Source organism: Diplotaxodon limnothrissa, linkage group LG10 (genome assembly GCF_057381915.1).
Source record: "Diplotaxodon limnothrissa isolate DT_005_m linkage group LG10, D_limnothrissa_male_GT1.1, whole genome shotgun sequence".
Taxonomy (NCBI): Eukaryota; Metazoa; Chordata; class Actinopteri; order Cichliformes; family Cichlidae; genus Diplotaxodon; species Diplotaxodon limnothrissa.
Window position 1 is genome coordinate 35,976,067 of NC_140605.1, and position 24,411 is coordinate 36,000,477.

At 45.4% G+C, this 24,411-nt stretch overlaps 1 protein-coding gene across 3 annotated transcripts in view; it reads left to right on the forward strand.

Moving 5' to 3' along the window:
• Positions 1 to 24,097, forward strand: part of camk2a (calcium/calmodulin-dependent protein kinase II alpha) — a 42,960-nt gene extending 18,863 nt beyond the window's left edge. The window contains exons 3-17 of one of the 3 annotated variants that reach the window (XM_085364784.1): positions 601 to 660; positions 6,017 to 6,071; positions 10,874 to 10,939; positions 11,023 to 11,095; positions 12,367 to 12,469; positions 13,141 to 13,224; positions 13,538 to 13,632; positions 13,781 to 13,903; positions 13,991 to 14,074; positions 14,305 to 14,379; positions 16,069 to 16,086; positions 22,340 to 22,388; positions 22,495 to 22,570; positions 23,680 to 23,774; positions 23,865 to 24,097. In XM_085364784.1, the coding sequence (XP_085220910.1) occupies positions 601 to 660; positions 6,017 to 6,071; positions 10,874 to 10,939; positions 11,023 to 11,095; positions 12,367 to 12,469; positions 13,141 to 13,224; positions 13,538 to 13,632; positions 13,781 to 13,903; positions 13,991 to 14,074; positions 14,305 to 14,379; positions 16,069 to 16,086; positions 22,340 to 22,388; positions 22,495 to 22,570; positions 23,680 to 23,774; positions 23,865 to 24,097 (1,289 nt within the window). Of the gene's footprint in view, positions 1 to 600; positions 661 to 6,016; positions 6,072 to 10,873; positions 10,940 to 11,022; positions 11,096 to 12,366; positions 12,470 to 13,140; positions 13,225 to 13,537; positions 13,633 to 13,780; positions 13,904 to 13,990; positions 14,075 to 14,304; positions 14,380 to 16,045; positions 16,123 to 22,339; positions 22,389 to 22,494; positions 22,571 to 23,679; positions 23,775 to 23,864 lie in introns of all 3 variants that reach the window. The other 2 variants (XM_085364782.1, XM_085364783.1) reach the window with 2 other exon arrangements.
• Positions 24,098 to 24,411: the final 314 nt, after the last annotated feature.

The window sequence follows — 24,411 nt, forward strand, 5'->3', positions numbered from 1 at the left end:
CAACACTGCACTGACTCACCTTTGGAGCCTCAGACAGACTTTACAGGAAGTTTTCAGGAGGTCAGAGGAGGTTTTAAGCATTGAAATAAAGTGGAAAATAAAACTTTGACTTAAAACCATCCTGATCTGTCATTACCAGACAAAGTCCCACTGATGCAGAGGTGTCTTTGGTCCCACCTCACGGCGCTCAGGCCTGAAACCGACCTCGTTCTTTGTCAGCAGAGCTGTGTGTGAGCAGCTCCTGCCTCGGTGGAGTCTGGATGTGCACACAGATATCTCTGCATCGCTGTGACACTGACGCTCAGATCAAACCTCAGGCAGCAAAAGCCTGATTCTCCTGTTTCTGAGTGCCTCAGTGAGCGTTTATCCGGGATGAAGATCAGAGATAACGAAACTATCACTGTCACATTGATGCTTCATGAGCGTGAGCTCTGATTGGACTGATTTCCTGTTGTCTGTGAAACACCTGCGATCACGTCACAGTGTGAAAACCGACAACAGGTCTGATTGCTGACTCTCCTGATCAATAACAAGGATTAGTCAGGAGGGACATCCCCAAACAATGCCTCTGATCAGTAATCTCTGTGTTTGTGTTGTCAGATCATCAGAAGTTGGACCGTGAAGCTCGAATCTGTCGACTACTGAAACACCCCAACATCGGTGAGTAATACTGCATGTACTGCATGTACTAACACTGCTGTATGTACCTCGGCTGCTAACGGTGAGGGTGATGAAGGCGGTGAAATCACAGAGCAGTCGTTCTCAGAGTGGAGGCGACAGACGAGGACGCGGAGAGGTTTCCCTCCAACACGCTGATCTCTGAGCAGCTGGAAGGAAAACCTGCACCGTGTACTGGAGACAGCACGCAGTACGAGTACTGTGATACTGAGAGCCGCCTTCGTCAGTAACGTAGGGACTGTCTTCTGTACAATCAGGTTTGAATCGCATCGAAGGGTTGACGTGAGAGCCCGTCAGACCGTTCGATGATCGACTTACTTTGGGCTAAAGTGAGAATGCAAATGCAGATGTGAGAAACAAACAATCGATGAAAAGTGAGTTTTTACAACTGCAAAAAGGAGTCTTGATGCACGCTCGTGCTCCAGGTGAGCAAATCACCAAAAGTTGATTCTGTTCATCTGGATGTTTTCAGCGGGAGAAACGTTTCGTCATCATCAGGTGACGTCTTCAGTCTCAGCTGACTGCAGGTTTCAATCTTACAAACAGGACATTTGCATAATGACTGAAACCAGCCCACTGAGGGAACAATGTGCTGGGAGGTCAGCTCATGAATATGCACATTGTCATGGCCATTGATCAATAACCACGAGTCCCATTCACAGAGTTGGGGAATGGCTGAAATCATTTTAAGAGGGTGACAGATGTTCCCTCAGAGATGGGCTTAGGCCGCGCTTACCTCTGAATGACTGAGAGTCTTCCTCGAGGCTGTTAGAGATCTTGTATGAATAGATTGTGAGAGTTTCGTGAGCCTTTGAATGTAATGGCGTTGTGGAAAAGCTCCGCCTCCCCAAATTACAGCTGACGGCTTCTTCATCCTGACCTCAGGAACAGCCGCCTCGTCCTCCAGGACGGGTTTCTACATCTCTGCCTGTTGTCTTTTCCTGCTCATGTCCAGTTCACGGCCATCTTACTTTAACTTGTTTTATTTGCTTCCTAACTTTCTCGTTATGTGTTTTTTAATAGTTTTTAATGTGTTTTGGTGCTTTAATGACGCAGCACTTCAGTCTGCTTCTGCTGGATTTAAATGTGTTTGATAAATAAAGTGATGAAATTCGATGATGAGCTCAGAAATATTACCTGCAGAAGTCTGAGTGTTCATGGACCCCAGAGGGGACATTCAGCCTAAAAGTAAAATAAAAATAACTCGAGCAGTAAACGTGCAGATTTCATCCTGATAATAATGAATTACAGTCGTCCAGCCTGGAAGTAATAAATGCATGAACTAGTTTTTCAGCGTCACTCTGAGACAGGATATTTCTAACTTTAGAGATGTTGCACAAATGGAAGAAAGCAGTCTTACATATTTGTTTAATATGTGCATTGAAGGACATGTCCTGGTCAAACATGACTCCAAGGTTCCTCACAGCGTTACTGGAGGCCAAGGTAATGCCATCCAGAGTAAGAATCTGCTTAGATACCATATTTCTAAGCTTTTCAGGGCCGAGTACAATAACCTCAGTTTGATCTGAATGAAGAAGCAGAAAGTTAGCGGCCATCCAGGTCTTTATGTCTTTAAGACATTCCTGCAGTTTAACTCATTGGTGTGTGTTATCTGGCTTCATGGACAGATAGAGCTGGGTGTCATCTGCATAGCAGTGTAAATGTATGCTATGTCTTCTAATGATGCTGCCTAAGGGAAGCATGTATAATGTAAACAGAATTGGTCCTAGCACTGAACCCTGTGGAACTCCATAATTAACCTCAGTGTGTGAAGAGGACTCTCCATTTACATGCACAAACTGGAGTCTATTAGATAGATATGATACAAACCACTGCAGCACAGTACCTGTAATACCTACAGCATGTTCTAATCGCTCTAATAGGATATTATGGTCGACAGTATCGAACGCTGCACTGAGGTCTAGCAGGACAAGCACAGAGATGAGTCCACTGTCAGAGGCCATAAGAAGATCATTTGTAACCTTCACTAAAGCTGTTTCTGTGCTGTGATGAGCTCTGAAACCTGACTGAAACTCTTCAAATAACCTCTGCAGATGATCTGTTAGCTGTTTGACAACTACTCTTTCAAGGATGTTTGATATAAAGGAAGGTTGGAGATTGGCCTATAATTAGCTAAGACTGCTGGGTCTAGAGATGCTTTTTGAGTAAAGGTTTAACTACAGCCAGCTTGAAGGCCTGTGGTACATAGCTGATTATTAGAGATAGGTTGATCATATTTAAGATCGAAGCATTAATTAATGGCAGGACTTCTTTGAGCAGTTTTGTAGGAATGGGGTCTAAAAGACACGTTGATGGTTTGGAGGAAGTAATTATTGAAGTTAACTCAGAAAGATCAATTGGAGAAAAAGAGTCTAACTTAACATCAATGGTACTAAGAGTAGCTGTAGATAATATTACATCTGTGGGATGATTACTGGTAATTTTTTCTCTAATGATAAAAATGTTATTTGTGAAGAAGTTCATGAAGTCATTACTAGTTAAGGTTAAAGGGATGGTTGGCTCAAAAGAGCTCTGACTTTTTGTCAGCCTGGCTACAGAGCTGAAGAGAAACCTGGGGTTGTTCTTATTTTCTTCAATCAGTGATGAATAGTAAGATGTTCTGGCTTGACTGACGTGAAATCCATGATCCTGATCCTCCACACTGATACTGGCTCACTTCTGCTGGGCTCAGACAAAGACGTCTTTGTGGAGGCTGTGACTCTGTTTACCCCAGAAGAGCTCTCCCAACTAAACACATGACTCCAGTGTTGTTGTTCTGAAATCGATCAGCACGCTGGAGCCTGAGCTCGTACGATGGCAGCAAAGATGGATGTCTGTGGTAAACGTAACCACGGGCCTAATGCTTCAGTCTCTGAACGGCCCCCTGCTGAGCAACAACGCCCCCTGTAGGACAGGACGTCCAGAGAGTCGCAGTTCTACATTATATTAGGAAATCTCTGACTGCACCTATCCGGAAGCTACATCCATAGTTTATGAACGATCATTATGTTTGATCTGTGATGTCATTAGTGGGCGTGTCCTTAGTGTAATATCTGTGTTTTATTAGTGCTGAGAGTCTGCTCTGTGCACCGAGGCAGCAATTTGAAAACCCTGTGGCTGTGCAGCAGGATGCCGGCGCTGCCTCTGAGCCCGCAGCTCGACTTAATGAGTGTTCATCAGATCATGTGTGAGCCGCCTCTCCTGGTAATGACGTTACAGCGAGCAGCGAGCCTTCTGCAACATGAGGAGCTCCGTCTGACGGCTGCCTGCTGTCAGGCACGCACAGGGGGCTGCACGCGTCCTCAGATCAGCCCGTGGACAGCTTAATGAGTGTGTGGGAAACGCCTCAGAGCTCAAACCACTTAAACGCAAACTGATCTGTGTGCGGCCGCCACTTCCTGTGAATAATTCAGAATAAAAGCCCAGCAGGAGGCGCCGCTGCTGTGGGCGGGTCCAGTCTGAGCGCAGAGCACAGACCCTCACACCGAAACCTCCAAAAAACAAACTGTGTGCTCGATGGAGTCCAAACAAACTCACCGCCGTCAGTCAGATGTTCAAATATGACCTCGCGTGGACCCAGCCGGCCAATCGGCAGCCTGCAGCTGAACAGAGCGGCCAATCATTGCCTTGTGTGGGCAGGCGATGCTCTACAGATACTGAGGAGTGTTACGTAACCCTGAGTGTGTGTGTGTGGTGTTGCTAGGCAACAGAGTCCATAGGTGAAGGAATCAAAACCATCTATCCTCCTACACACACACACACACACACACACACACACACACACACACACACACACACACACACACACACACACACACACACACACACACAGTACCTGTGTGAAAGCACTCAGAAAGAAATAATCAGGTTTTCTCTCAAAGCACTCCTACACAGTACAGCAGCGGGATTTAGTGTGTGTGTGTGTGTGTGTGTGTGTGTGTGTGTGTGTGTGTGTGTGTGTGTGTGTGTGTGTGTGTGTGTGTGGGCAGCAGCCTCTCTCTCCTCAGCTATAATACTTCCTATTAAACAATATAAGCGGAGAGCAGAAACAGACGCCTTCAGTCGGGCTCAGAGACGTCATCCAACAAGTTTCTCAAACTGCGAGGACCCCGTCACAGGAAGGACCTGATTAACTGTGACACGCCGTTTAAGAAACTCCATGTTTGATTTTCCAGAACAGAAACCTGAACGTTCGCTCTGTGAATTCAGGATGAAACGTCTTCTCGCACATCACTGCATAAATCACTAAAACCAGAACAACTGTCCGGATGTAAATCATCAGTTATCAGTTTAAACTGGACCTCTTCTGCTTCTCCTCACTTCCTGTCACATGACCCCTGCCCCTGTGCTGGATTTTCATATTAAACATGAAGCTGGCGATCGTGGCTCAAGAGTTGGGAGTTCGCCTTGTAATCGAAAGGTTGTTGTGTCCTTGGGCGAGACACTTCACCCGTTGCCTACTGGTGGTGGTCAGAGGGCCCGGTGGCGCCAGTGTCCGGCAGCCTCGCCTCTGTCAGTGCGCCCCAGGGTGGCTGTGGCTACGATGTAGCTGCCATCACCAGTGTGTGACTGTGTGTAAAGCGCTATACAGACACAGGCCATTTACCAGGTTTATATGAATGGTCTTGGTGTATGTGCAGTGATCCCTGTGAGCCCACAGCTCAGGCTGTTCAGGAATATTCAGTATCACAGGTTTATAGAAGCTCCGCCCACCTGCTCAGCCAATCAAAAGTAAGAGGGGAGGAGCTTAAACTCATTGTTTTAGGCTGAGGATGAACTGAGTCTGAGTGTCAGATAAAGAAGGCTTGTTCTGATCTGTGAGTCATGCAGAGCTGCTCTGAGAGTCGCCTGTCAGGACGGGTCGGTTTAAATGTGGCAGAAGAAACCGGCATGGCTGATTCGCCCTTAGCCCCGCCCAGCTTGGACGGCACGCTCACTGACACATTACTAACAGCCACAGTCGGTGTTCAGCCTTAATCTTCAGCAGTTTCCTGTATGTATCTGCAGCCTTTCTAACATACAGCAGGGGGCGCCTCCTCTGCCCTGATTGGATGCAGTGTATGAGGAAATAAGCGTCCTGGTCAGCTGATCGGTGAGTTCAGTGAGGTGACAAGTTTGTGATCTGATTGGATAAAACAGGAAGTTCATTTTGGAGATGATGGTCAGAGTCACAGCAGAGCAGGAAGCAGGAAGGCTTAAGGATGGCAGAGGGAGAACCAATGACTGTGACCTTTGACCTCGGCCTGCAGCTGTGTGGCGAGCAGCTGCGTGTGCGCTCTGTGGGGTTGACGTGGTGTAACAGGAAAATAAAATGTCTGCTTTCCTTTCTGTCTTCCAGTTCGGCTGCATGACAGCATCTCGGAGGAGGGGCATCATTACCTCATCTTCGACCTGTGAGTGTCTCCTCACGCTGTTTGTGACACACCTGAGCTCCTCACATCCACACTGAAAACACCACGAAGGCTCCGTGACGCCAGCAGTGGGTGGTGTCACTGTGGCTACAACTGTCCTTTATACCAGTAAACCAGTGATTTTGACCCCACCCACACCACTTTCTAACACCACCACCAATAAAAACCACAGAAATCAGTGAGACAAGCAAACAGAATCCAAATATTCAAACAGAGGTGAAGCACATCTGTGGACCCAGTGTCCTCCACCTACAGCCGCTACATTCAGAGCCCCTCCACCCAGTGTCCCAACATCCAGAGGTCAAAACCGTGCAGTTTCCTGACGGTGTGTGTTGTGTGTCTCATGGTTGTGTAATTTCCTGACGGTGTGTGTTGTGTGCAGAGATGGGCAGTAACGCGTTACTTGTAACGCGTTACTGCCCGTTACTGTAATCCGTTACTGTAATCCGATTACTTTTTTCGAGTAAAGTAAGGGATTACTATTGCAAAAACGGTAATTAGATTACCGTTACTTTCCCGTAGGAGCGCTGCGTTACTGCGTTACTAAAACCGTGATTTATTTGCGAGAATGTCTCATGACAGTGACGTAAGCGAGTGCGCCGTCAACAGCTGTGTGCAGATCAACAATGGATCATATATCGAGAGAGTATGAGCGTGCAGCGTTTAAAGCGTGGAAGCACTGACCTTACTTTGAGTTTGATTCCATAAAAAGTGACAAAAACATTAGTGTCCGCTGTGCGTGGGAAGAAAACTTCTTTTTACAGCGAAAAAACCCCTAAACTTCCAACAAGCACCGAGTAGCTACGACGTAATGGGAAACTCACAGAGAAACTCACGGATTCTTCCACTGACCGCGGCACACCTGCACCAGGGTAACCCTCCGCCTGCCCCACTCCTGCTTTACAGGTGAAAATAGAGCAACAGGACCGCTGAGTCTTTGACTTTATTTATTTTCTGCTGTGTTTTACTTGCATCTATTTGAAAGAGTGAGTGTAAACACAAAAAATATTTTATTTTATGTGCTGGAATGTGCAGAAAATAGGTTTAAATGTTAAACTAATTTCTTCCAGTCAGAGAATGTTGCAGATAATTAAATTTTTGCTTGATGCATAAAGTTAAAAGATTAAAACTAATAAAACAAGTTTTAAAAAGAGACTTTTCCATTTGATTACATTTTGTATGATGGATTATGCAGAAAAAGTAGAATTGGGCTGAAAGATCTATCGCTTTATCACCTATTCAGGTTGTAAATCGTGTTTTTAACAAGTAACTAAGTAATTAATTACCTTTGAAAATAAGTAATCAGCAAAGTAACGGGATTACTTTTTTGGGGAAGTAATCAGTAATTAGTTACTGATTACTTTTTTCAAGTAACTTGACCAACACTGGTTGTGTGTCTCATGGTTGTGTAATTTCCTGACATTGTGTGTTTGTGTGTCTCAGGGTTGTGTAATTTCTTGACGTTTTGTGTTTGTGTGTCTCATGGTTGTGTAATTTCCTGACGGTGTGTGTTGTGTGTCTCATGGTTGTGTAATTTCCTGACGGTGTGTGTTGTGTGTCTCATGGTTGTGTAATTTCTTGACGTTTTGTGTTTGTGTGTCTCATGGTTGTGTAATTTCCTGACGTTTTGTGTTGTGTGTCTCATGGTTGTGTAATTTCCTGACGGTGTGTGTTGTGTGTCTCATGGTTGTGTAATTTCTTGACGTTGTGTGTTTGTGTGTCTCATGGTTGTGTAATTTCCTGACGGTGTGTGTTTGTGTGTCTCATGGTTGTGTAATTTCCTGACTTTGTGTGTTGTGTGTCTCATGGTTGTGTAATTTCCTGACGGTGTGTGTTTGTGTGTCTCATGGTTGTGTAATTTCTTGACGTTGTGTGTTGTGTGTCTCATGGTTGTGTAATTTCCTGACGGTGTGTGTTTGTGTGTCTCATGGTTGTGTAATTTCTTGACGGTGTGTGTTGTGTGTCTCATGGTTGTGTAATTTCCTGACGTTTTGTGTTGTGTGTCTCATGGTTGTGTAATTTCCTGACATTGTGTGTTTGTGTGTCTCAGGGTTGTGTAATTTCTTGACGTTTTGTGTTTGTGTGTCTCATGGTTGTGTAATTTCCTGACGGTGTGTGTTGTGTGTCTCATGGTTGTGTAATTTCCTGACGGTGTGTGTTGTGTGTCTCATGGTTGTGTAATTTCTTGACGTTTTGTGTTTGTGTGTCTCATGGTTGTGTAATTTCCTGACGTTTTGTGTTGTGTGTCTCATGGTTGTGTAATTTCCTGACGGTGTGTGTTGTGTGTCTCATGGTTGTGTAATTTCTTGACGTTGTGTGTTTGTGTGTCTCATGGTTGTGTAATTTCCTGACGGTGTGTGTTTGTGTGTCTCATGGTTGTGTAATTTCCTGACTTTGTGTGTTGTGTGTCTCATGGTTGTGTAATTTCCTGACGGTGTGTGTTTGTGTGTCTCATGGTTGTGTAATTTCTTGACGTTGTGTGTTGTGTGTCTCATGGTTGTGTAATTTCCTGACGGTGTGTGTTTGTGTGTCTCATGGTTGTGTAATTTCTTGACGGTGTGTGTTGTGTGTCTCATGGTTGTGTAATTTCCTGACGTTTTGTGTTGTGTGTCTCATGGTTGTGTAATTTCCTGACGGTGTGTGTTGTGTGTCTCATGGTTGTGTAATTTCTTGACGTTGTGTGTTTGTGTGTCTCATGGTTGTGTAATTTCCTGACTTTGTGTGTTTGTGTGTCTCATGGTTGTGTAGTTTCCTGACGGTGTGTGTTGTGTGTCTCATGGTTGTGTAATTTCTTGACGTTGTGTGTTTGTGTGTCTCATGGTTGTGTAATTTCCTGACGGTGTGTGTTGTGTGTCTCATGGTTGTGTAATTTCCTGACGTTGTGTGTTTGTGTGTCTCATGGTTGTGTAATTTCCTGACGGTGTGTGTTGTGTGTCTCATGGTTGTGTAATTTCTTGACGTTGTGTGTTTGTGTGTCTCATGGTTGTGTAATTTCCTGACGGTGTGTGTTGTGTGTCTCATGGTTGTGTAATTTCTTGACGTTTTGTGTTGTGTGTCTCATGGTTGTGTAATTGCCTGACTTTGTGTGTTTGTGTGTCTCATGGTTGTGTAATTTCCTGACTTTGTGTGTTTGTGTGTCTCATGGTTGTGTAGTTTCCTGACGTTGTGTGTTTGTGTGTCTCATGGTTGTGTAGTTTCCTGACTTTGTGTGTTTGTGTGTCTCATGGTTGTGTAGTTTCCTGACGTTGTGTGTTTGTGTGTCTCATGGTTGTGTATTTTCCTGACGGTGTGTGTTTGTGTGTCTCATGGTTGTGTAATTGCCTGATGTTGTGTGTTTGTGTGTCTCATGGTTGTGTATTTTCCTGACTTTGTGTGTTTGTGTGTCTCATGGTTGTGTATTTTCCTGACTTTGTGTGTTTGTGTGTCTCATGGTTGTGTATTTTCCTGACGTTGTGTGTTTGTGTCTCTCATGGTTGTGTATTTTCCTGACTTTGTGTGTTTGTGTGTCTCATGGTTGTGTATTTTCCTGACTTTGTGTGTTTGTGTGTCTCATGGTTGTGTATTTTCCTGACTTTGTGTGTTTGTGTGTCTCATGGTTGTGTATTTTCCTGACTTTGTGTGTTTGTGTGTCTCATGGTTGTGTATTTTCCTGACGTTGTGTGTTTGTGTCTCTCATGGTTGTGTATTTTCCTGACTTTGTGTGTTTGTGTGTCTCATGGTTGTGTATTTTCCTGACTTTGTGTGTTTGTGTGTCTCATGGTTGTGTATTTTCCTGACTTTGTGTGTTTGTGTGTCTCATGGTTGTGTATTTTCCTGACTTTGTGTGTTTGTGTGTCTCATGGTTGTGTAGTTTCCTGACGTTGTGTGTTTGTGTGTCTCATGGTTGTGTAGTTTCCTGACGTTGTGTGTTTGTGTGTCTCATGGTTGTGTAGTTTCCTGACGTTGTGTGTTTGTGTGTCTCATGGTTGTGTAGTTTCCTGACGTTGTGCGTTTGTGTGTCTCATGGTTGTGTAGTTTCCTGACGTTGTGCGTTTGTGTGTCTCATGGTTGTGTATTTTCCTGACTTTGTGCGTTTGTGTGTCTCATGGTTGTGTATTTTCCTGACTTTGTGTGTTTGTGTGTCTCATGGTTGTGTAGTTTCCTGACGTTGTGTGTTTGTGTGTCTCATGGTTGTGTAGTTTCCTGACGTTGTGTGTTTGTGTGTCTCATGGTTGTGTATTTTCCTGACTTTGTGTGTTTGTGTGTCTCATGGTTGTGTAGTTTCCTGACGTTGTGTATTTGTGTGTCTCATGGTTGTGTAATTTCCTGATGTTTTATGTTGTGTGTCTCATGGTTGTGTAGTTTCCTGACTTTGTGTGTTTGTGTGTCTCATGGTTGTGTAGTTTCCTGACGTTGTGTGTTTGTGTGTCTCATGGTTGTGTATTTTCCTGACTTTGTGCGTTTGTGTGTCTCATGGTTGTGTATTTTCCTGACTTTGTGCGTTTGTGTGTCTCATGGTTGTGTATTTTCCTGACTTTGTGTGTTTGTGTGTCTCAGGGTTTGTTTAATTGCCTGACGTTGTGTGTTTGTGTGTCTCATGGTTGTGTAGTTTCCTGACGTTGTGTGTTTGTGTGTCTCATGGTTGTGTATTTTCCTGACTTTGTGTGTTTGTGTGTCTCATGGTTGTGTAGTTTCCTGACGTTGTGTGTTTGTGTGTCTCATGGTTGTGTAGTTTCCTGACGTTGTGTGTTTGTGTGTCTCAGGGTTTGTTTAATTGCCTGACGTTGTGTGTCTGTGTGTGTCAGTGTGACAGGAGGAGAGCTGTTTGAAGACATCGTAGCGAGAGAATACTACAGTGAAGCTGATGCCAGGTAAGAGACGCACTCTTCAGACTTCTTCTGCTTCTGTGCTGAATCTGATGCCGACCTCTGACCTCTGACCTCTTTCTGAACAGTCACTGTATCCAGCAGATTTTGGAGGCGGTGCTACATTGTCATCAGATGGGCGTGGTCCACAGAGACCTAAAGGTACCCGACACGTCAGATGACATAATCTCTGACAGCTCCACATGTCCTGAACAGCAGTTCTGTGCAGCGACATGATTGGCCGCTGGGGCCAGTGGGGGAGGGACATCTTTACTGCCACAGTACTGTCTGGGATCCTATTGGCTCTCTGACTGGCTGAGAGACTGGCTGGTTATGAGCAGGTTCTGTTAATAACCTGCTCATAACCAGCAGCAGGAAAATCGATTATTTGAATGAGGTCTGGCTTGTTAAGCCTGAATTATAGCACGTGTGATGATTTAACAGCCGCCCACACAAACACAGTGTTTTCATGACAAACAACACACCAGCGTTACACACAACAGTAATCAGCTGCTCATCAAAACATGAACAGCTGATTACAGCAGACGGGTGAATTGAGCCCAGAGCTGCTGGTCTCTGATTAAAGACGGGAAGAAACCAATGAAACCAAGACTCAAGTACGCGAGTCCGTGCTCGCGTTCTCGGCAAGTCCGTGCTCGCCGAGTACACGAGCATGGACTCGCGATTTGCACAATTGGAACGCCAGCGTACTTGATGATGTCACAGGTCTGGAGTTTTTACTGCCGTCGCCTCTTAATTTAACTGATATTAATATGTTATGAAGCTTTAATCTTTAATCTCAGCCAAACCGATTTACTCAGGAACAAATAAAACACTGAAATAAACCAAACATTATCATTTCGAAGTGATTTAAGTGACTTATATATCATGTTTAACCTCAGTAGCGAAAGACCGCGGGGGGGTTGAAAACGATGTGCCGGGAGTCCGCTGTTGTCGCCGGCTCTAGTGATCCTCGACCTCGCTGTCTGCTATGGAGCTGGCGGGTGACGGACATCTCCGAAAACGTCGGAGCACGTTTGGAAATATGCGATATGTTGATAAACCGAGCAGATATTTGAAGCTTACACAGCTACATTCTCGCCTGAAAATAACTTAAACGTTTTTTTTGTGACCCAGAAATATTTAAAAGTTTTCAGCCCCGCTCGTCCACCATTGCCGCGATTGGGTTTTGTACCAAGTCCACACAAGTCACCACTGATGCATGCTCGATAAAACAGGCGGAGCGGGAACACATCCGGGATTTTTTGGCGTTCTTGGCTTGATGCGTACTTGAATTGGAACAGTACTATACGCACAAGTACGCGTATTGAGACAGGCTCCAAGTCCTCTAAGAGTCCTGTTAGCATCCTTAGCACCTTTCATGCAAACCATTGCGGTTAGTTAGCGTGTTAGCATGTCTGTTGTGTCTGCAGCCTGAGAACCTCCTCCTGGCCTCCAAGTCCAAAGGAGCGGCGGTGAAACTCGCCGACTTTGGCCTCGCCATCGAGGTGGAAGGAGACCAGCAGGCATGGTTCGGTAAGAGCACCAAGTGATGGTGATGAGGATGATGGTGATGGTGACTTGATGGAAATGATGTGATGATGATGAGGATGATGATTGTTTTGATAATGATGATGATGGTGATGAAGATGATGTTGATGGTGACCATGCTGATGGTGGTGATGATGATTATGGTAACGATGATGAAGGTGATAATGATGATGATGATTATGGTGATGATGATTATGGTGATGATGATTATGGTGATGATGATTATGGTGACGATGATGATAGTGATGGTTGTAGCTCCCGTCAGCCACCACGCGGACAAGTTCTTGTTTACAGATGATTTATTCAATGTTCGGCGACAAGATCACTCAGCGTCGTCATCATCATCATCGTGAGAACTACCCAAACAAAACAATTACAATAAGCAACATGTTTACAATAACTCTTATCACAGTAAATCCAAACAACAAAGGTATAGACACATAAATGCCTTTTTATGGCACTTTCATTGAAACTGAAATTAACAGAGATTATGATGATGATGATGATGATAGTGATAGTGATGGTGATGGTGACTGTGGTGATAGTGGTGATGATGATGGTCTTCATTAATCTAAATTTTTTATTTGTGCCGCTTTGTCACATAAACAAGGGTCTTCCAGAACAGCAACTGTGTGTAAACCTGTGTTTGTTTTCAGGCTTTGCGGGGACTCCAGGTTATCTGTCTCCAGAGGTCCTCAGGAAGGACCCATACGGGAAAGCAGTCGACCTCTGGGCCTGTGGTGAGTCTCTACTTCCTGTTTCTACCGTTTCTTCTTCCTTTATGTTTCCTCCACTCATGTGCAGTTTGTTTATTTTTTACTCAGGGTTCATGTCCAGGGTGTTGTTTTCACGTTTAGTGTTTTTACTTTCTTTATTTTCAGTCTCTGAGGACATTTTTGTCTCTTTTATCTTTCACATTCATTCCTTCTTCCACTTTTTTTTTTTTTAGCTTTTATGGTTTTTCTGTCTGTCTGTGGATTTTTTTTTTATATTTTATTGCATTTTATTTTTGTCAGGTGTATTTATTAAATTTTTTATGGTCTTCTGTCTCAGGTGTGATTCTCTACATCCTATTGGTCGGTTATCCTCCATTCTGGGATGAAGATCAGCATCGTCTGTACCAGCAGATCAAAGCTGGCGCCTATGATGTAGGTCACATGACATCACGACTGTTCACCTGTATTTTATTGGCAGTTTAACCATTGTGGGCGGGGCTTTAACACCTTTGTTATTACAGTTGTTCTAATTTAAACTCGTCCTCTCCTTGCCTCCTCTCCCTGTGTCCTTGCTTCCTAGTTTCCTTCCCCGGAGTGGGACACGGTGACTCCTGAAGCCAAAGATCTCATCAATAAGATGCTGACCATCAACCCGGCCAAACGCATCACAGCTGCCGAGGCGCTCAAACACCCCTGGATCTCTGTGAGACCCTCTCACCTTTGACCTTTGACCTTGTTCTCTGTCCTGCTCTGCTCCTCATGATGATGATGATGTTCTTCTTCCTCCCAGCACCGATCCACAGTGGCGTCCTGCATGCACAGACAGGAAACGGTTGAGTGTCTGAAGAAGTTCAACGCCAGGAGGAAACTGAAGGTGGACTTTCAAAATAAAACCATGAAGTTTTAGTGTTTTTAGTGACCACGGAGGAAAGAAGTTTCCAAAGCTCAGATTTGTGGTCACGGCTGCTTTTGACTCTTTGTTGTTTTAAAGGAAATGTTGAAGTTAATCTGTTTTAACTTCACATAATAATCATTTTTAGAAAATCAGAAATAAATTCTGTCATAATTTTCTGTGCTTTTATTTTTATCCCTTCTTTCCTTCAGGGAGCCATTCTCACCACCATGTTGGCCACCAGGAATTTCTCTGGTAAGACCCCCCCCCCCCCAAACCCACCCAGTGTGGTCAAAAGTCATGTACAATTTGAGGCTGTCCCCTATTAACTGTCAGTAAGTCACACAGCTTGTGGCAGCAGCAGGTTTGACCTTTGACCTGCAGGTTTGTGTTCCAGTAGCAGGAGGTTGCACAGAGAAATCCACCAGTCAGCTGCCAGCTTACACACAATAAACACGTTATCACTGAGTGTGTGTGTGTGTGTGTGTGTGTGTGTGTGTGTGTGTGTGTGTGTGTGTGTGTGTGCAGCAGCTGTCCCAGACATTCACACACACTGAGCTCTAAAGATAGCGGGGAAACCACCGACACAGCCGCAGCGGCCAAAGCAACACACGCCAGGCTACAAAAAGACGAGACGTGCACAACCGGCTGAAACACCACAAAGACGGTGTCACATGACACGTGGTGTGATGTCATAATGGGTGTGCGACACAGGCGGCTCGGCGAGCATGATGGCCCTGTCAGTGTGTCTATGTCCACAGTTTTCCCAGGCTATGTTTGCCCCGCCCACTTGTTCCTGTTTCACAAGCGAGGACTCAGAAACAGTTTTAGGTCGACTGTTGAGACGACGGCGCTGCATGAAGAGTCCACAGATATTAAACACAAACGCTGGAATAATTCAACTCGTCTTCATCTGCACAGCATCAGATGAGCTCGATGCAGTTTTACTGTCACAAAAACAGAGGAAACAGTCAGACAACATTCTGAGAGGCAGCTCTCAGGGACAGGGGGAAGGAAAAACTCTTAACAGGAAGAAACCTCCAGCAGAACCAGGCTCAGGGAGGGGCGGGGCCATTCTACTTTTAAATACTCTAGGAACAACAAGTAGGCCTGCAGAGCGAGAGCGAAGTGCTCTAATAGGGTGATATGGTACTACAAGGTCATTAAGATAAGATGGGGCCTGATTATTTAAGACCTTGTATGTGAGGAGCAGGATTTTGAATTCTGGATTTAACAGGAAGCCAAAACAGGAGAAATCTGCTCTCTCTTTCTAGTCCCTGTCAGGACTCTTGCTGCAGCATTTTGGATCAGCTGAAGGCTTTTCAGGGAGTTTTTAGGACATCCTGATAATAATGAATTACAGTCGTCCAGCCTGGAAGTAATAAATGCATGAACTAGTTTTCAGTAGGATATTTCTGAGCTTTAGAAAAGTGCTGAGCAACATGCAGACTGATGTTAAATTAGCAGATATTTGAATGGAGTTTGGTCCTTGGTGTAAAGTAAACAGTATATTTGATGTTCTTGTCATGTGAGCAGAACAAACACATGTTGTGATACTGAGCTGGTTGTTCTGAGCTCTCTGATTGGCTGTTTGCTGCTGGACCTGAGCAGAGGACGTGTTTCCAGATGCACGTGTTCAGCGTGGACGCTCAGGAATGCGTGCACACTTTCTGCTCTCCAACTATCTCAAGTTGGTCCTAAATTTGGCCTCGCCGCTCACTGAGCAACCCACATGTCACGCCGGGAACTCCCTGAATCTGCAGCAGGAAGTCTGAGTATTTTTACTCCGACATGTGACCCACTGTCTTCAGTCTGTGCTGCGATCAGACCGCCGGCTGAAGGGCACGTGGGCAGAGGTCCTGGGTACGATGCCGTCTCTCCTGTTTGCTGCTTTTGTTCCTTTCTTCCTGACTCTGCTGCTTCTCTCTCTCTTTGTTCTCATCCCTCGCTCAGGAGGAAAGAGCGGGAGCAACAAGAAGGCCGACGGAGTGAAGGTAACCTCATCATCATCATCATCATTATTTTTCAGTGTTATGATGTCTGACATAAGGTGAGTGTCACAGAGCTGAACTCCTACCTGCATGGATCCGTGTCGTGTTCACTCAGTAATAAGATGATAAATGTCTGTGAAGGTTCTCAGTCATCCAGGTCATCGTAGTCAAAGGAGCTTGCAAAGAAAAGCATCTGGACTTCTTTAAGTTGCTTGAAGACGTTTCACCTCTCATCCGAGAAGCTTCTTCAGTTCTAAGGTCAAATGGTGGAGAGTCCCAGATATAAACCTAGTGGGAGTTTCCCCCCACAGAGGGACAAAAGGACCCCTGATGATCCTCTAATCGCCTGAGCCAAGGTGTGAAACTGGGTGTGGGTCCCAATCAGCCAGAGTTTCGGGTGAGTTCATTGTGAAACCTGGCCCCACCCTATCATGCGAATTCCTGAGATCAGATGGCCCAGGATGTGAGTGGGCGTTAAGGCGTCTGGGAAGGATCTCAAAACTGGATTATAGATGGCAGACAGTTGGTGTCGTAAACCCCGCCTCTGTTCAAAGATGGTCGCTCACAGTGGACATAGATGGCTTCTTTCACTCCTCTTTCAAACCGTCTGTCCTCTTAGAGGACAGATGGTTTGATTGGGACCCACACCCAGTTTCAGTACCTGTACGCTGTGTACAGGTACCGAGGAAGATGAGAAGTTGCCCAAATTAACCGAGAATGACCTGTCAGCGAGATAAGATTTAAACCAGTTAAGGGCAGTGCCTCTTATACCCACAGTATGCTCAAGTCTTAGTAGAAGAATGTTATGATCAACCATATCAAAAGCAGAGGAAAGGTCCAATAAAACCAGGACCACAGAGCGTCCAGAGTCAGTGCTTACAAATAGGTCATTGAGAACTCTAAGCAAGGCCGTTTCAGTGCTGTGCCGTGGCTTAAAGGCAGACTGAAATTTCTCTGCAATGTTGTTCGCATCTAAGTACGCCTGAAGCTGAGAGAGAACTAGTCGCTCCAGGATCTTGGACAGAAACGGAAGCTTAGAGATTGGTCGATAGTTCAAAAGATCATAACAATCAAGATTCTTCTTTTTCAGAATAGGCTGGACTACAGCATGCTTAAAGGCCAGTGGGACAGATCCAGAGAGTAGAGAAAAATTCATTAAGAACAGAATGCTCGGTCCAATTACATCAAAGTAGCCCTTAACAATGCGTGATGGGAGAATATCAAACACAGCATTGGTGTTTTTTAGTTGATCAACCAGCTGCTTCAGAGTCGAAAGCGACACGGGCTCAAATTGATGAAAAGTTGAATTACACTCAGAGGAAAAGACAGGATAAGATGTAGACGAAGAGGAAAGCTTAAGGGATGAAACCTTATCTAAAAAAAGAATTTGAAAACGCTCACAAAGAGCTTGTGAATACAGTAAAGGCATATCAGGACCGGGATTAACAACAGAAATAAAAATTTTAAATAGTATACGGGGGTTGTGACCATTAGCCAAAATGACTTTGGAACGAAAAGATGCCTTAGCCATACTAGCAGCAGTTTGAAACTGTGAGCGGCTGGTCCGTAACATATCATAAGAAACCTGAAGTTTATCTTTTTTCCACCTCCTCTCATCACGGCGACAGACACGTCGTAAGGCACGTGTAGTATCGTTTAGCCAGCAATGAGAGTAGGTTCTAGGGTGCTTCATTTTGATGGGAGCAACAAAATCAAGAATAAAAGAACAAACCGATAACAGGATATTAGCACAACCATCAACCGAACAGAGAGAACAGTCGTCAGGTACAGTCAAATCAGAGGTAGATGAAAATAATGATAGCAAAGTATCAGCATAACCATCAGATGAGCGAACTGAGCAGCAGTCAGGAATTATAGGCGCCAAATCTAAAAAAGACACAGCAAACTTTGACAAAGCTTCAGAGCTGAGTACGCGTAGCGGACGAGAAAGAGCTCCAGGCTGCAGTCCAGCGGCAGATAAGCCAATATCAAAGGAAATTAGAAAATGATCTGAAATCCCCGCGTCATTTATATCCTTAATACAGATATCCAGGCCATACGTAAAGACCAAGTCCAAAATATGGCCTTTAGTGTGGGTTGGTTCATTTACCCATTGAAGGAGGTTAAAAGAGTCCATTAAAGCAAGAAAGTCTTTAGCAAGCAGGTCATCCTTACAACAGATGTGTATGTTAAAATCACCAAGAATAAGAACAGAATCATATTTATAAAGAACGGAACCCAAGAAATTGGCAAAGTCCGAAATAAAACACTTGTTATATTTGGGCGGTCGATAGACCAACACACATAAAGTGGTCGTGGAAGCAGTCATCTCCAATAACTGGACTTCAAAACTAGTAAAGTTAGGTGAGGAAAGTTGCCGAACATTATATACGTTTTTAAAAACCAAGGCTAAACCACCTCCCCTACCAGAAAGCCTCGGTGAACTAAAAAAGGCACAGTCCAAAGGAAGAAGTTCAGAGAAAGGAATGAGCTCACCAGGGCGAATCCAGGTTTCTGTAAGGAATAAAACATCAAGGCCACTAGTAGAGAATAAGTCATTTAAAACAAAGGTCTTATTTACCAGCGACCTGACATTAAGCAGTGCCATCCGTGGCCAGGGTACTAAGTCACCTCTAGAAGCACGAGGCAGAGTGCATAGATTGCTTCGACAAACTCCCCGTCTGCGCGATGTTATCCAAATCCGAGTAGGAAAGCGTGTCACAGAGCGGGCAGATGCTTGGTGATCAGCTGGGTAAATCCAGCGACGAGTAAGCAGTTTAGCGTCCGGGCAATCCAGGGAGGAGGGAAAAAATGATGGCGTGTCCAGATTAACATGTACATGGTCCGTAATTCTGGCTCTGAGAAAGGCCCTGAGATGGACGCGACGGCCACTCCGTCTTCCCCGCTTCCTGTAGCGTTTCTTGTGGAGACTAGAAGGCGGCAGGTAGGAGAAGCCGCAGGACGAATCCAGTTGTGGTAAGTTAGCGTTGCCGACACTCCAGCAGGGGTCGGCCCGAAACGAATGAAAAGAACGAAGATTTAAAAATGTTTGCCTGTCATATGCAGTGTTGGGTAAGTTACTTTAAAATAGTAACTTAGTTACATTACTAGTTACTTCTCTCAAAAGTAACTCTGTTACTTCAAGTTACTCGTTACTTTCAAAGTAACTAGTTACTAGGGAAAGTAACTTTGGTTTTACTCCACAAGTGCACTGTGCCACCGACCAATAGAAAGGAAAAGATAATGTGCATATTTCCACGAGAGAAATCCCACGCCTGGACCGTCGTTGACTGCTGCCATGATTCTAGCCTACGTCACAGCGTCATGTGCGCCTTTTACATCCAACACAAAAACTGCAGTCGTGGTGCTTTCGATTGTACTCAGAACTCTGAAATTCTGCCTTCTGAATAGGAAGATGTAGGTAACAGCAGACTGCAGATGAGCTGCATACATGGCTGGACTGGGACAGAAAATTGGCCCGGACATTTTGACTAGAGACCGGCCCACCATTATAGGAAAAATCATAAAGCCTTTGAATGAAAATAAACCCTGTTGTGACAGTGATGTACACTGTCTGATGGTATATATGCATCAATCTATCAATCGTTTGTTGTAAGATTCAGATAATTATTTTTTAAAAGCTAGAAATTTTAAATGAGAATAAGATAGAAAAGTATTTCTTTGTGCCCCCCTCTCCCTGTTAATGCCCTACCTGCCCTACCTGGCCCCCCTGGCAAAACTTTGCTAGGTCCGCACCTGCACAGTTACCAGCTGTCAGCTACCTAAAAAAGGATCCTGGTGTTATTTGTCTCTCAGAAACAGTTCATAACTTCAACTCATTCATGTCACCTAAAAGGTAAACCTGTTTCTCCATCACAGCTCTGATGATCCAGTAAGGACATCTCCTGGTTTCATCTTCATGTTTCCCTCTCACCACATAACCAAACCATATCATGACCAGCAGCTTTTTTGCAGCTGTGGCTCCAGCAAACATCAGCTGATACTAGAAATTAATATTAAATTCTAACAACAGCTGATCAAACTTAAACGTGCTGCTGTTGTTTAGCGCGACATCCCCTGGTTTCCTCTTTCGGCGCAAAGTGGGCGATAAACAAACAACAACAACAGAGACGATCAGCTGATCATTGATCAGTTTTCATGATTGAAGTAGAAACGGTAGAGGGAGGGGGGAGAATGAGAGAAGAAGAGGCAGCTGTGCAGCAAAGACACAGAGTAACTCCAGCTTTGTGTCTTTTTCATTGTAGCTGAATTACGGGACAAACTGTTCCTTTTCACCTCAATAAGAAACGCGTAATATTTTCTCTGAATACCAGACGGGACGGTTGGCAACTCTAATAACTTATGAACAAAATAAAGTTCAACATCATTAACTTCATAGCACCACCCAGCTGTATAGAAACTCCGTCATGCTAGCTAGCACGCAGTACGGAAAAAGTCAGCATAACGAAAATAAACTCCACCTAAACTTGGTTTATATCTGACCCAGAGAGACTGCAGGTTATAACTTCTTACCTGAAGTTCAGTTCACACTTAGGCCGCCTCGAGTCTCTTTTCCTTCTGCGTCCCCTTTCTCCAGCCCGAGAACATGTTGCTTTCTCTCATCCACCTGCTGGCCTCCACCACTTGCTAATGTTACTGAATCTGTGGAAGCTCCGCGACAGCCACCACACGAAGTAACGAGTAACGACCCTATCTAAATCCCAGTAACGACTAACGCGTTCCTGATTTTGGCATAATAACTAGTTACCGTGCTCGTTACCACAATAATAACGTAGTTACTGTAACGCGTTACTTAATAACACGTTAGTCCCAACACTGGCCATATGTAATCAGTCCACAACCACTAGATAAACATAAGACTAGAAAAATAAAGATAAAAAACACAGTGCCAAGGTCCATAGGGGAAGGTAAGGGAAAAAGGGAGAATTTCCCTCGGGATGAATAAAGTATTCTGATTCTGATTCTGAAAAAGCGGCGAGACGGACGGCAAGCCAAGTACACCGGCGCCATCTTGGTTAGGATGTCAGCCCAAAAAGACCATCCATCCGTCCGTCCGTCAGTTCATCCATCCATCCGTCCGTCCGTTCATCCATCCATCCATCCATCCATCCATTCATCCATCCGTCTGTCCGTCCATTCATCCATCCATCCATTCATCCGTCCGTCCATCCATCCATCCATTCATCCATCCTTCCATCCGTCCATTCATCCGTCCGTCCGTCCAGCCGTCCATCCATTCATTCGTCCATCCATCCATTCATCCATCCGTCCGTCCGTCCATTCAACCCTCCATCCATGAATTCGTCCGTCCATCCATTCATCCATTCATTCATCCATTCATCCGTCTGTTCGTCCATCCATTCATCCATCCGTCCATCCATCCAACCATTCATCCATCCATTCATCTGTCCGTCTGTCCGTCCGTCCATCCATTCATCCATCCATCCATTCATCCGTCCATCCATTCATCCGTCCATCCGTCCGTCCGTCCATTCATCCATCCATCCGTTCATCCGTCCATCCGTCCATCCATTCATCCATTCATCCTTCCATTCATCCATCCATTCATCCATTCATCCGTCCGTCCGTCCATCCATCCATTCATCCGTCTGTCCGTCCGTCCGTCCATTCATCCATCCATCCATTCATCCGTCCCTCTGTCCGTCCATCCATCCATCCGTCCATTCATCCATCCATCCATCCATTCATCCGTCCGTCCGTCCATCCATTCATCCGTCCATCTGTCCGTCCGTCCGTTCGTTCGTCCGCCCGTCCGTCCGTCCGTCCATCCATCCATCCATCCATCCGTCCGTCCATTCATCCATCCATCTATTCATCCGTCCATCCATTCATCCATCCATCCATCCTTAACCTTTTCAGGGTCGCGGGGGCGCTGGAGCCTATGCCAGCTGTCTTAGGGTGAGAGGCGGGATCCACCCTGGACAGGTCGCCAGTCTGTCGCAGGGCTCACACACAGAGACAGACAACCATTCGCACTTACATTCACACCTATGGGCAATTTAGAGTAATCAATTAACCCATCCACACAAACGAGAGGAGCAAAAACTGTAAAGCTCGCTGAAGAATAAGGAAATAAGAGTCTCAGTTTAAACGTCTCTGTAAACTGTAATCACTCTTCAAACACACCGGAAACAGACGGAAACAGCAAAGTGGAAACTACGGTGGGTGTGGTTAGATGGGACTCCGCCCACACTGACTCTTCTTCCTCCTGCAGGAATCCTCTGAGAGCACAAACACCACCATCGAGGACGAAGACACCCGAGGTGAGGACGCACAGACACACAGCGAGTGAGCCGAGACGCTGCTGAACCAGCACTAACCTGTGTGTGTGTGTGTGTGTGTGCGCGCGCGTGCGTGCGCGTGTTTCAGGGAGGAAACAGGACATCATTAAAGTCACTGAGCAGCTCATCGAGGCCATCAGCAACGGAGACTTTGAGAGCTACACGTATGTAACCAGCACTGAGCACGCTCGGGCAGAAGGAATGTTTGTTTGTTTGTTTTTGAATAAAACCATCAAAGCGCTGAGAAATCCCTGACACGAGTGAGCCTCACAGAGGGCGGAGTCACCCTTTAACGTACCTTTGGGCAGGTGAATCAGTGCTTCTGATGAAAACATCTGGAACATCTGCTGACACTGCCCTCGCTCCTCTCTGAGGCTGGTGCCAGCAGAAATAAATCAGTGATTGAAACTAGCCAATCAGACGTCCTGATCAGTGGGCGGTCTTTAAACGCTGAGAGCGAATCAGCATCCTTTAACCCAACAATACAAACGAGTCGTCTTCTGACCCACGCTCAGCTTTTCCCCAAATGTTACAAACACTTCAGTCATGCTCGCTCTCCTGCTCACAGAGCGCTTTGGTGACGTCGGCGTTGGCGTAAACATCACATCGATGTATTTAACTGTGGCTCGGCCTGAATCTCCAAACTGGCCCAAACGATCCGCCTGGCCGTGATGTTGAAGGCGCCCTGTTTAATGAACTGATACTTCCTGTTTTCTAATCTCAGACATCTTTGATGATTGGCTCGCCAATAAAATCTGTTTTTCTGTGTGTTGATTGAACCGTTAAAGTTTTATAATCGCAACAACAGTCGCCTCAAGGTGCTTTATATTGTAAGGTAGACCCTACAGCAATACATACAGAGAAAAACCCAACAATCATATGAGCAAGCACTTTAGCGACAGTGGGACGGAAAAACTCCCATCCTAAGAAAACAAAAGAAATCAAAGCAGGAAACACATTTATCCTAATATGTGTAACAAAGTGTCCTGCAGGTGTTTCAAAGTGACAGATATTTCATCTATGAGTGATCAATAAAGAATAAAAGCTATAAAACAATGAAAGTTTGGGCTGCTGATCCGGGCTTGAAGGTTCACAGAGACGGGGGTCAGAGCTCCGACAGGACCGTGTTGTGCGTGTTGTGCGTGTTGTGCGTGTGCGTGTTGTGCGTGTGCGTGTTGTGCGTGTGCGTGTTGTGCGTGTGGATGGTTTTTTTCACTTGCTCCCTGTTAAACGTGTCTCTGACTCGTCTCAGTAAACGATTTTCTCCCTGCAGTAAAATGTGCGACCCGGCTGTGACGGCGTTCGAGCCCGAGGCGTTGGGGAATCTGGTCGAAGGCCTGGACTTCCACCGCTTTTACTTTGAAAACTGTGAGCTGAAGCAGACTTCCTGTTACACCTTGCTTTTTAAAAAACTCTGAGGTCACCTGACCATGTTCACCTGTCCGTCTGTGTCTGCAGTGTGGTCCAAGAACAGCAAACCGGTGCACACCACCATCCTGAACCCTCACATCCACCTGGTGGGCGACGAGGCCGCCTGCATCGCATACGTCAGGGTGACGCAGTACATCGACTCCAACGGGACGCCTCGCACCGCCCAATCGGAGGAGACCAGGGTGTGGCACCGCCGCGACGGGAAGTGGCAGATCGTGCACTTCCACCGCTCAGGCTCCCCCTCCACGCTGAGCAAGTAAGAGCAGGTCAAAGGGCAGCGGGGCATTCAGGGCAGCTGGGAAAAACCAGCATGATAACGAGCTGCACGGAGAAAACGTGTGAAGAGAGGCAGGATCGGTGAATCTGATCCTCAGCAGACATCAGTGAAGTCATGCACGTGTATATTCCTCAGCACTTTGTCAACACCAGTTTTCTCCATTCTTAGTATATTTGCTCTTTTTACCAACGACACATTCACTGCAGGTGCTTGGTGCTGAATCATCCCTCATATGAAACGCTGTGAAGCTGTTTCTGCATCACGCCTTCGCTCTGCTTCATGTCGATGATAAATGAA